Source organism: Anolis carolinensis, unplaced genomic scaffold (assembly GCF_035594765.1).
Source record: "Anolis carolinensis isolate JA03-04 unplaced genomic scaffold, rAnoCar3.1.pri scaffold_11, whole genome shotgun sequence".
NCBI lineage: Eukaryota > Metazoa > Chordata > Lepidosauria > Squamata > Dactyloidae > Anolis > Anolis carolinensis.
In genome coordinates, this window is record NW_026943822.1 from 1546140 (window position 1) to 1559905 (window position 13766).

The following is a 13766-nucleotide window of genomic DNA, read 5'->3' on the forward strand; positions in this document are numbered from 1 at the left end:
AAAACAGCAAGAACTTTCAAGCAAAAAGCTTAAACTTGGCAACAGCTTGATACATAGAACATGGAGCACTTAAAAATGGAACTAGCATGAATAAAAGACATTGATTCGACTGAGACACTAGTCTCCCATGAATCATTATAAACTGACAGGAAAGCATTCTTTCTCACTCTCCTACTAGATAATGGGTTGTTTCCTTTTGCTGTAAACGAGCAGAACGCCTGAGCTTCTGAAGGCTCTGCCTCTGTTTACTAAAACTTTGCTCTCTGTCCAAGGTTTCACTATCCTCTCCCTCAGCACCTGGCAAAGCCATCTCAGCCTCCTTTTCAAGCTGCTGCTCTGAGAAAATCGGTGAAAAGTCTTTCTTGCTCAGGCCTCTCTTCTGAACTTAACTCCGGCCTGAGCCCATCATCAGGATCATTATCCCCATTCCCATTATGCAAATCAACATGAACATCATTCCCATCATGAGCATTAGACACACTCACAGGCTGACATACAACACAAGGCAACCGGTAGCAGCTGATGCAGAGCTTTCCAAACTGGGTGTTGTGGCACATGAGTGTTATGGCGACAGGGTTCAACCCCTTGGACCTGAACAGTGTAGAAACAGTGTACGGCAGGCATGGGCAAACTTGGGCCCTCCGGGTGTTTTGGACTTCAACTCCCACAATTACCGGTAACAATGAGCTTTGCGACAGGAGCTGCTCTCAGCTTGTCTTACCTCGGACCAGTTTCCAGTGGCCCACTTTGCCGGGCAGGAGACCTCTCGGTTGCAGGGGGCCGTGGCGTCCGGCCGGGAGAGGTGCTGGCAGTGGCTGGGCGGCAGGGCCTTCTGCTCGTCCAAGGTGACACTCTGGATGCAGAGGACCGTCCTCTTGACCAGGCCGGAGTCCCCACAAGTGGCAGAACACGACTGCCATTCGCCCGTCCACCACCTGGCAACAGAGGAGAGCGAGAGTCAAGTTCTAGAGACTAAAAAAGAACCCTAGAGCTGGAAGAGACCGCATGCGCCGTCCAGTCCGGGCCCCTTTTGCCAAGCAGGAAAAGCACAAGCAAAGCCTGGAGACCTCCTGTGTCCGATGGCATTCATTAGTCACTGTCTTGATTCTGGTGTTGTTCAATACACATTTTGTCCATTTCCTTGCTTTCTGTTGAAACTGTCCACGGGCTATTGGATTTCAATGGCTTCTCTGTGTAGCCTGGCATAGTGGTTGCCAGAGTGGTTGAGGATTTATGTGTTTCACAGATATATAAACCCCACTTGCCTAGTTTCAAACAGACCTCACAACCTCTGAGGATGCCTGGGCAAAATGTCAGGAGAGAATGCTTCTGGAGCATGGCCATATAGCCTAGAAAACTCACAGCAACCCAATGATTCCCACCATGAAAGCCTTCGACGTCACAATTTCAGTGTTCTCAGATAATAATCTATATATATAAATGAGTGATGGCATCACAGCGACCAACAAAACAACAAAACTACAGGCCCCCCAACCTCGAAATTTGACAACACAACCCATCATCCACACCTCTAGGTTGATACAACAAAAAGAAAAGAAAAATAAAGTCCTAATTAGAGGGAGAGCAATAATTGTTTTTATCCAATTGCTGCCAGTTAGAAAGCTAAGCTCTGCCCACTTGGTCTCCTAGCAACCCACTCAGCCCAGGAGACAGGCAAAGTTAGGCCTCACTTAGGCCTCTTCCACACTGCCTATAAAATACAGACACCACCAGACAATGCCACAGCAACGCGTGGCCGGGCACAGCTAGTATCAAATATAGAACACACTGATTCTAGCCTTGGACAATACATTGATCTTTTCAGTGTTGGCAGGTTGACCGGAGGAGGCCAAGGCCTGCGAGGAGAGGAAGGGGCTGACCTGGCCGGGCAGGGGTCCTCGCTGCAACTCCTCTGCTTGTCGTCCGGCCGGCCGAGCCCCTGGCAGTAGCGCTCTTCCACGGCTCCGGCCACCTTCTCCACGCAGTGCACCATCTGCCTCTGGACCCCTGCGGAAGAGAAGGAAATGTTTTGGGTGCTGTTGGGTGTCATCCTGGATGGTCCACGAGTGCCTTGGACCTTGGCAAGGAGATCCAACCAGTCCGTCCTCCAGGAAAGAAAGCCCAGTGGCTGCTCACGGGAGGGAAGGAGATGAGAGGCAAAGAGGAAGGACTTTGGCCACAACATGAGGAGACAGGAAAGCTCAGAGAAGATCGTGATGCTGAGAAAAAGGGAAGGAAAAAGGAAGAGGGGCCGACCAAGGGCAGGATGGATGGATGGTATCCTTTTGTGAATCACATCAACAACTATCTAAGGGGGGATGACAAGTGTTAAGGGGTAAGGGGGAAATAATAATAATAATAATAATAATAATAATAATAATAATAATAATAATAATTTGGACAGAAAAACAAGAAAACTCATGACCATTCATCATTCCCTGCACCCTCACAGTGATGTTGACCGGCTATATCTGCCTAGAAGATCAGGGGGCAGAGGACTCTTACAAGTCAAACAAGCAGTTAAAGAAGAAGAACATTCCCTGGCAGAATATGGAAAGTAAAGTGAAGAACTTGCTTTGATTGAAGTCAAAAATCAGAAAGCACAGCAGACAAAGAATCAGTACAAGAAAACCGCACTACAAACTAGAGCTGACAGTTGGCACAACAAAACACTGCATGGAAAGTTCCTTGACAAAATTGAAGGAAAAGCTGACAAGGAGAAGACCTGGCTATGGCTCACGAATGGGACCCTGAAGAAGGAGACGGAAGGCCTGATCCTTGCAGCCCAGGAGCAAGACATCAGGACAAAGGCAATTAATAATAATAATAATAATAATAATAATAATAATAATAATAAGACCTGGCTCTGGCTCACGAATGGGACCCTGAAGAAGGAGACAGAAGGCCTGATCCTTGCAGCCCAGGAGCAAGACATCAGGACAAAGGCAATTAATAATAATAATAATAATAATAATAATAATAATAATAATAATAATAAGACCTGGCTCTGGCTCACGAATGGGACCCTGAAGAAGGAGACAGAAGGCCTGATCCTTGCAGCCCAGGAGCAAGACATCAGGACAAAGGCCATTCAGGCCAAGATCGAAAAATCAGCTGATGACCCAAAATGCAGACTGTGCAAGGAAACCGACGAAACCATGGATCATATCCTCAGCTGCTGTAAGAAAATTGCACAGACAGACTACAAACAGAGGCACAACTATGTGGCCCAAATGATTCATTGGAACTTATGCCTCAAGTACCACCTCCCAGCAGCAAAGAACTGGTGGGATCACAAACCTGCAAAAGTATTGGAAAATGAACACGCAAAGATACTGTGGGACTTCCGAATCCAGACTGACAAAGTTCTGGAACACAACACACCAGACATCACAGTTGTGGAAAAGAAAAAGGTTTGGATCATTGATGTCGCCATCCCAGGTGACAGTCGCATTGATGAAAAACAAGAGGAAAAACTCAGCCGCGATCAGGACCTCAAGATTGAACTTCAAAGACTCTGGCAGAAACCAGTGCAGGTGGTCCCGGGGGTGATGGGCACACTGGGTGCCGTGCCAAAAGATCTCAGCCAGCATTTGGAAACAATAGACATTGACAAAATCACCATCTGCCAACTGCAAAAGGCCACCCTACTGGGATCTGCACACATCATCAGAAAATACATCACACAGTCCTAGACACTTGGGAAGTGTTCGACTTATGATTTTGTGATACGAAATCCAGCATATCTATCTTGTTTGCTGTGTCATAAAATAATAATAATAATAATAATAATAATAATAATAATAATAATAATAATAATAATAATCAGGACCTCAAGATTGAACTTCAAAGACTCTGGCAGAAACCAGTGCAGGTGGTCCCAGTGGTGATAGGCACATTGGGTGCCATGCCAAAAGATCTCAGCCGGCATTTGGAAACAATAGACATGGACAAAATCACAACCTGCCAACTACAAAAGGCCACCCTACTGGGATCTGCACACATCATCTGAAAATGCATCACACAGTCCTAGACACTTGGGAAGTGTTTGACTTGTGATTATGTGATACGAAATCCAGCATATCTATCTTGTTTGCTGTGTCAAACAATAATAATAATAATAATAATAATAATAATAATAATAATAATAATACATCACACAGTCCTAGACACTTGGGAAGTGTTCGACTTGTGATTTTGTGAAACGAAATCCAGCATATCTATCTTGTTTGCTGTGTCATACAACGTCGTTGTGTCAATAATAATAATAATAATAATAATCAGGACCTCAAGATTGAACTTCAAAGACTCTGGCAGAAACCATTGCAGGTGGTCCCAGTGGTGATCGGCACATTGGGTGCCATGCCAAAAGATCTCAGCCGGCATTTGGAAACAATAGACATGGACAAAATCACAATCTGCCAACTGCAAAAGGCCACCTGACTGGGATCTGCGTGCATCATCCGAAAATACATCACACAGTCCTAGACACTTGGGAAGTGTTTGACTTGTGAGTTTGTGATACGAAATCCAGCATATCTATCTTGTTTGCTGTGTCATACAAAAATAATAATAATAGAAAGAAACCTTTTTGTATTAGATAACAATGGAAAAAGATAAAAGGTGCAAGATGTTTAAAATACCCCTGTTCTATATCCACTCTTGTACCCTTCCCATTCTTAATACCTTTGCAATAAAAAAATTATATGGAAAACAACAACAACAGAAAACTAAAATATTGCCCTTTGCACAGAGTGGCTTTTTTCGGAGCGAGGGAAAAGGTTAACGGCCGGCCGGGAAGTTTCTCCAAAGGGAGGCTGGAGGCTGAGCATTCCTGGGCGCAAGAGGCCGATGCGGAGGGAGGTCTGGAATGCGATAATTAAGGAACAAACGGCAGAGGAAGGAGGGAGGGCCGTGGGCAGTGGGGTCAAGTTGGAAATGCATGGGGCCAAGACGCACATACAGGCACACAGGGATCACACAAGACGCCACAAAGAGCGCTCTGTGTTTGTGAGCCAGCCGCCCTCTTCTTCCCAACTGGGCTCTCTTTCAGCCCCCTCCCCAAGAAAGGGCCAGGCTGCTGGAAATAATAACAACAATAATAACATGATGATGTGTTCCTGGGTTAGAAATGCCATTTCCTAATTAGTTCTATCATAAAAACATGCAAAAGGTTTATCACACTGCAACAACTTTGTTTTTGCAGGTGGGACATCCCGCATCACATTTTGCTATAGTTTTTCAATGATTATTATTATTTTATTATGACACAGCAAACAAGATAGACATGATGGATTTCGTATCACAAAATCACAGGTCGAACACTTCCCAAGTGTCTAGGACTGTGTGATGTATTTTCGGATGATGCGCGCAGATCCCAGTAGGGTGGCCTTCTGCAGTTGGCATATTATTATTTCCACAACTGTGATGTCTGGTTGTTGTTGTTGTTATTATCATTATTATTATTTTATTGTATGACACAGCAAACAAGATAGACATGCTGGATTTCATATCACAAAATCACAAGTCGAACACTTCCCAAGTGTCTAGGACTGTGTGGTGTATTTTCGGATGATGCATGCAGATCCCAGTAGGGTGGCCTTTTGCAGTTGGCAAAAGGCCACCCTACTGGGATCTGCACACATCATCATCATCATCATCATCATCATTATTATTATTATTATTATTATTATTATTATTATTATTATTATTTGAAACACAACAAGATGAGTCCACAGCAGACACTCTGCTGGCTATTGTATTGGATCACATGTCGGACACTTCCCAAGTGTCTAGGACTTATTACGGTACTTATTATTATTATTATTATTATTATTGACACAATGATGTTGTATGACACAGCAAACAAGATCTATATGCTGGATTTTGTTTCACAAAACCACAAGTCGAACACTTCCCAAGTGTCTAGGACTGTGTGATGTATTTTCGGATAATGGGCGCAGATCTCAGTCGGGTGGCCTTTTGCAGTTGGCAGATCGTGATTTTGTCAATGTCTATTGCTTCCAAATGCCGGCTGAGCTCTTTTGGCACGGCACCCAATGTCTCAAGCAATTCAACCTGTTTGTTGCAGTCACAAAACAGCAAAGTTTATGGAGTAGAACAACTATTTTCAAAGTAATGATCACACAGTTAAACAGGAAATAACACTTTCAAACCAGGAACAGATTTTTTTGCAATTTTGGTTACATTGTGTATAGGAAGGATGCCCCGTTGAGGAGGAATGGGCAAGCTTACAGTATTTCCAATTGGCCAAGAGACTAGGACACAATTGAGCCATGTGTTCAAATGGCAGAAGAACAGATTTCACCCGAAAATTAGAAGAAACGTCCTGACAATAAGAGCTGTTTGACAACAGAATGTGTTGCTGCCGGCACCTTGATGCACAGAAGTGCCAAATCAATGGGATTTCCATAAAAGTTGCCACTTTACATAGCAATCAATGCAACGTTTCTACTTTGGTTAGGCTGACTAATGGGGTTGAGATCCTACATGGAAGAAACAGGGTTCAGGGTTAGGAAATTACACATCTCCATCTCACAACAACAACAACAACAACAACAACAACAACAACCACAACACTATGTAACACGATATTTGTTCCTGGGTTATAAATGTCATTTCCTAATTGATTCTATCATCGAAACTTGGGGAAAAGTGTCCTAAACTGCACAAACTTTATTTCTGCAGAACATCCTGCTATACCGCATTTTGCTCTAGTTCATCTCTGAATACGTCAACCAATTGCAACCTAGTTTGTGGCAGCCACAAAAACAAAGTTCCTGGAGTAGAACAACAACTTCCAAAGTAAGGACTGCACCATTAAGCAATTTCAAATCAGGAACAGACTTTTTTTTTTTCAAATTTTCTTACATAGTGTACTAATAGTGTACAATAGTGGTGACTCTCTTGGAGGGGGGATCTAAAGGGAAAATCCAGGCTTTATTCATAAAAAATAGTTATAGTCCAACCCTGCAGTTTATTGCTCTGCTCCATATTGAGTGGCGGTTGCCTAGTGACTGGGATGCCCAGAGGGCCGGCCACGGACAAGGCCACGGATTGTCTGCTGCTCCTGCGAGAACAACAAAGGGTGCCTTTGTTTCCCCCGATGACGGTGGGAGAAGGGCATTCGAATTGCAGCTGGCATTTCTACTGGCTTGGAACAGAACTTCCTTCTTTGGAGGGTTGGAGTAGAGGCTGCACGGCCATCTGTTGGGAGGGCTTTGATTGTGTCTTCCTGCCTGGCAGACTAGTGCTCGACTGGATGGCCTCTGGGGGTCTCTTCCAACTATAGGATTCTATTATTATTATTATTATTATTATTATTATTATTATTATTATTATTATTGGGTTGTTGTATGTCTTTCGGGCTATTATTATTATTATTATTATTATTATTATTATTAGGGGGCTGCATGGCCATCTGTTGGGAGGGCTTTGATTGTGTCTTTCTGCCTGGCAGACTAGGGCTCGACTGGATGGCCTCTGGGGGTCCCTTCCAACTATAGGATTCTATTATTATTATTATTATTATTATTATTATTATTATTATTATTATTATTATTATTATAAGTAGGGGCTGCATGGCCATCTGTTGGGAGGGCTTTGATTGTGTCTTCCTGCCTGGCAGACTACGGCTCGACTGGATGGCCTCTGGGGGTCCCTTCCAACTATAGGATTCTATTATTATTATTATTATTATTATTATTATTATTATTATTATTTTAAGTAGGGGCTGCATGGCCATCTGTTGGGAGGGCTTTGATTGTGTCTTCCTGCCTGGCAGACTAGGGCTCGCCTAGATGGCCTCTGGGAGTCCCTTCCAACTATAGGATTCTATTATTGTTGTTGTTGTTGTTGTTGTTATTATTATTGTTATTATTATTATTATTATTATTATTATTATTATTATTAGTAGTAGGGGCTGCATGGCCATCTGTTGGGAGGGCTTTGTGTCTTCCTGCCTGGCAGACTAGGGCTCGCCTGGATGGCGTCTGGGGGTCCCTTCCAACTATAGGATTCTATTATTATTATCATCATCATCATCATCATCATCATCATCATCATCAGTAGGGACTGGATGTTCGTCTGCCGGGAAGGCTTTGATTGTGCCTGGCAGAATAGGGCTCGACTGGACAGCTTTTGGGGGTCCCTTCCAATGATAGGATTCTATTATTATTATTATTATTATTATTATTATTATTATTATTATTAGCAGGGGCTGGATGTTCGTCTGCCAGGAAGGCTTTGATTGTGTCTTCCTGCCTGGCAGAATAGGGCTGGACTAGATGGCCTTTGGGGGGTCCCTTCCAACTATAGGTAAAGGTAAATTTTTCCCCTGACATTAAGTCTAGTCGTGTCCAACTCCAACCATAGGTAAAAATTATAATGAGTAGTAGTAGTAGTATGGGGCAGGTAACAAATAATAAGAATAACCAGTAGTAGTAGCATTTGTAGTAGTATGAGGAAGGTAACTAATAATCATAACCATAATATATAGTAGCACCAGTAGTATGAGGCAGGTAAATGATAATGATAATAATAATCTATCTATATAAAAACGTAATATGCATAATTAGGACCGAGTTAACAACAAAACCACTGGGCCAAATCACACCAAATTTGGCCACAATACTCATCATTTTCCAAGGAGTGAACATAAAAAATAGCCTTGCAGCTTCAAAGCCAGGCTACTTCATACCTAGGGGACTCCATTGTTGACCGACTTGAATAGCATTGAATAGCCTTGCAGCCTCAAAGCCAGGCTGCTTCATACCTAGGAGATTCCATTATTGGCCAACTTGAATACCATTGAATAGCCTGGCAACTTCAAAGCCTGGCTGCTTCATACCTAGGGGATTCCATTGTTGGCCAACTTGAATACCATTGAATAGACTTGCAGCTTCAAAGCCTGGCTGCTTCATACCTAGGGGACTCCATTGTTGGCCAACTTGAATAGCATTGAACAGCCTTGCAGCTTCAAAGCCTGGCTGCTTCATACCTAGGAGATTCCATTATTGGCCAACTTGAATACCATTGAATAGCCTGGCAACTTCAAAGCCTGGCTGCTTCATACCTAGGGGACTCCATTGTTGGCCAACTTGAATACCATTGAATAGACTTGCAGCTTCAAAGCCTGGCTGCTTCATACCTAGGGGACTCCATTGTTGGCCAACTTGAATAGCATTGAACAGCCTTGCAGCTTCAAAGCCTGGCTGCTTCATACCTAGGGGACTCCATTGTTGGCCAACTTGAATACCATTGAATAGCCTTGCAACTTCAAAGCCAGGCTGCTTCATACCTAGGGGACTCCATTGTTGGCCAACTTGAATACCATTGAATAGACTTGCAGCTTCAAAGCCTGGCTGCTTCATACCTAGGGGACTCCATTGTTGGCCAACTTGAATAGCATTGAATAGACTTGCAGCTTCAAAGCCTGGCTGCTTCATACCTAGGGGACTCCATTGTTGGCCAACTTGAATACCATTGAATAGCCTTGCAACTTCAAAGCCAGGCTGCTTCATACCTAGGGGACTCCATTGTTGGCCAACTTGAATACCATTGAATAGACTTGCAGCTTCAAAGCCTGGCTGCTTCATACCTAGGGGACTCCATTGTTGGCCAACTTGAATACCATTGAATAGACTTGCAGCTTCAAAGCCTGGCTGCTTCATACCTAGGGGACTCCATTGTTGGCCAACTTGAATAGCATTGAACAGCCTTGCAGCTTCAAAGCCTGGCTGCTTCATACATAGGGGACTCCATTGTTGGCCAACTTGAATACCATTGAATAGCCTTGCAACTTCAAAGCCAGGCTGCTTCATACCTAGGGGACTCCATTGTTGGCCAACTTGAATAGCATTGAACAGCCTTGCAGCCTCAAAGTCTGGCTGGTTCATACCTAGGGGATTCCATTGTTGGCCAACTTGAATACCATTGAATAGCCTTGCAACTTCAAAGCCTGGCTGGTTCATACCTAGGGGACTCCATTGTTGGCCGACTTGAATAGCATTGAATAGCCTGGCAACTTCAAAGCCAGGCTGCTTCATACCTAGGGGACTCCATTGTTGGCCAACTTGAATACCATTGAATAGCCTTGCAACTTCAAAGCCTGGCTGGTTCATACCTAGGGGACTCCATTGTTGGTCAACTTGAATAGCATTGAATAGCCTTGCAGCCTCAAAGCCCGGCTGCTTCATACCTAGGGGACTCCATGGCTGGCCAACTTGAATAGCATTGAATAGCCTTGCAGCTTCAAAGCCTGGCTGCTTTATGCCCATGGGAATCCTTTCTAGGCTACTTTGAATGCCACGAAGAAAACCCCACTTAGGACTATGCCACAGCAACACGTGGCCGGGCACAGCTAATAATAATAATAATAATAATAATAATATGGAAACAATAGACATTGACAAAATCGCGATCTGCCAACTGCAAAAGGCCACCCTGCTGGGATCTGCACGCATCATCTGAAAATACATCACAGTCCTAGACACTTGGGAAGTGTTTGACTTGTGGTTTTGTGAAACGAAATCCAGCATGTCTATCTTGTTTGCTGTGTCATACAACGTCGTTGTGTCAATAATAATAATAATAATAATAATAATAATAATAATAATAATAATCAAATCAAGGAGTTACAGTTCCAAGAGGCAATAGAGGCAGGGACTGTATGTGTGTGTGAGAGAGGGGAAATGCAAGCGGGCCCTCCACGCTGCAAGGTCTGCATGAGGCTGGAGCCGAGGCTGCTCCCCCGGGCAGGCGCCGGCAGGATCTGAGACGCGCCTGGCAGCCTTTCGCTCTGGCAAGGAGCCCGGGAAGCGGCTCAGCCGGCCGACACTCTCTGCTCCCGGCCAGGATCGTGAAGGATCCTCCTCGAAGGCTGGTGGGGGAAACAACGGCACGCGAGGCATCACTGTTATTATCTGTCTGGCCACCCAACCGGGCCAGCGGTGAGGCTACCTGTGCCGCAGGTGGCGGTGCATTTGGTCCAGGGCCCGTATTTCCAGGAGAACTCGGCCGGCAGGATCTCGTTCTCGGCCTCCGATTCCCTCTGAATGGTGTACTGGTAGCGGACGCCCGGGTTCTTCTCCTGGAACAAGAGCTGAGAAGAGAGAGAATGGGGTCAGATGCTGTATTTCACTCAATTCTAATGCTCACCCTTGCCAAAATATGATGCCATACGGTGGTCTTAGTGCTGAGCCAAAGCCAAAGGGGAGGCTGCTTCCGGAGCTCCTCTTTGAGGGAACTCATTTCTAAGTCAACTAACTGTGCCCGGCCACACGTTGCTGTGGCATAGTCTGGTGGTTAGGATCCCTCTGGTTAGGAAGCAGCCTGGCTTTGAAGCTGCAAGGCTGTTCCATCATGGCAGCGTTTTTTAAAAGTGGTGTTAGGCTCCACGCACAGCTATGAGGTCTTCTGAGTGATGTAGTTGTTTCAGTTCCCTCATACGTGGTAAGCAATTTGGGCGTTTTCTGTTATTTGGACTTTATTTTTCTAGGGTTTTTTTATGGAAAGACATAGATTGGATGACTATGTCTTTTGTGGCCAAATTTCGTGTGATTTGGTTTGGTGGTTTTGTCGTTTACTCCATGGGAAAAACACACATTACATTTTTATATATATAGACTAGCTGTGCCCAGCCACGCGTTGCTGTGGCGAAGTCTGGTGGTCTGGGAAATAAAGTATAGAGGAACTGGTGGTAGTTAAGGTAAAGGGTAAAGGTTTTCCCGTGATATTAAATCCAGTCGTGTCTGATTCTGGAGGTTGGTGCTCATCTCCATTTCTAAGCCAAAGAGCTGGCGTTGTCCATAGACACCTCCTCATGTGGCCACTGGCATGACTGCATGGAGCGCCATTACCTTCCCGCCAGAGCAGTACCTATTGATCTACTCACATTGGCATGTTTTCGAACTGCTAGGTTGGCAGGAGCTGGGGCTAACAGCGGGCGCTCACTCTGCTCCCAGGATTTGAACCTGGGACCTTTTGGTCCGCAAGTTCAGCAGCTCAGCACTTTAACACACTGTGCCATCAGGGCCCCCCTTTACACTGCCATATAATCCAGTAAAAACCAGATAATCTGTATTTTATAGGCAGTGTGGAAGAGGCCTAACTCTGCCTGTGCCCTGGGCTGAGTGGATTGCTAGGAGACCAAGGGGTGCTTTGAATGCGATTTCCTGCTTCTTAGCGGGGGGTTGGACTGGATGGCCCATGAGGTCTCTTCCAACTCTACTATTCTATGATTCTATGATTCTAAGTGGGCGGAGCATAGCCTTCTAACTGGCAGCAATTGGATAAACACAATTATTCCTCTCCCTCTAATTAGGATTTTTATTTTTCTTCTCTTTTTGTTGTATGAACGTAGAGGCATGGATGAGGGGTTGTGCTGCCAAGTTGAGTGTTTCTGGGATGTGTAGTTTTGTTGTTTTGTCCTAGGCCGAAATTTCATTAGCCTTTTATATATATAGATAGATGGCCAGGGCTCAATGCTATGGGGTCCTGGGATTTGTAGTTTGGTGAGGTATCAGCATCCTTTGGCAGAGAAAGCCTTAGTAAACGATAGCCCCGATGACTCCATAGCACTGAACTTCCAAAAGTTCCTTCTCCACAGTAGAAGGAATGCCGTTTGACTTCACTTGAGCTGCCATGGCTGAATACTACGGAAGCAAGCCAAAAAGTGCCATCGCCTCACCAAACTACAAATCCCAGGCAGTCATGACAGTAATAGTTATTGCTTGAGGTGCATCTATGGAATCCTGGGAGTTATAGTTTGGCACATCCTGGGCAGAGGAGGCTAAAACTACATTATAAAACTACAAATCCCAGGATTCAATAGCATTCAGCCATGGCAGTTCAAATGTATCCATTCTACACTCGAGGTAAGCACGAGGAAAGGTGGGTAAGAAATAATAATAATAATAATAATAATAATAATAATAATAATAATAATAATTACACTATGTAACAGCATTTGAATAAAATTTCTGTTCCTGGTTTGAAAGTGTTAGTTCCTGTTTCATTGTGTGGTTCTGACTTTGAAAGTAGTTGTTCTACTCCAGAAAATTTGTTTTTCTGACTGCCACAAACTAGGTTCAATTGGTTAAGACTCGGTGATAAGATATTCATTGGAAAACTAGAGCAAAACATGCTGTTGCAGGATGTCCCTCTCACGAAAACAAAAATTTTGCAGTTTAATAAACTTTTCCCATGGTTTTATGACAGAACCAATTCGGAAAAGACATTTATAACCCAGGAACAAAATTCATGTTACATAGTGTAATTATGTAACGCCAGAAATGCAGCTTAATGGTGTAACATTAGAAAATATCAACCATTTCCGCTCTCTTGGCAGCCACCTCTCCACAAAATTCAACATTGACACTGAAATACAACTCAGACTGAGCTCTGCGAGTGCAGCATTTTTTCTGAATGAAGCAGAGAGTGTTTGAGGATTGGGACATCCACAGGGATATCAAGGAGCTTGTTTATAAAGTTATTGTCCTCCCAACGCTGCTATATGCCTGCGAAACATGGACTGTTTACAAACATCACACTCAACTCCTGGAATGAGTCCATCAGCGTTGCCTCCGAAAAATCCTGCAAATCTCTTGGGGAGACAGGCGGACAAATTTCAGTGTGATGGAAGAAGCAAAAACCACTAGCATTGAAATAATAATAATAATAATAATAATAATAATAATAATAATAATAATAATTATTATTATTATTTTATTTTTATGACATTTTAT

The 13766-nt window shown here is 43.9% G+C and overlaps 1 protein-coding gene across 1 annotated transcript in view; it reads right to left on the minus strand.

Moving 5' to 3' along the window:
- The window catches only part of adamts7 (ADAM metallopeptidase with thrombospondin type 1 motif 7), a 68287-nt gene that overhangs the window by 14140 nt on the left and 40381 nt on the right, over positions 1-13766 (minus strand). The window contains exons 16-18 of the mRNA XM_062963154.1: positions 10981-11122; positions 1881-2007; positions 722-935 (exon numbers count right to left, since the gene is read on the minus strand). Of these exons, the coding sequence (XP_062819224.1) occupies positions 722-935; positions 1881-2007; positions 10981-11122 (483 nt within the window). The remainder of the gene's footprint in view (positions 1-721; positions 936-1880; positions 2008-10980; positions 11123-13766) is intronic.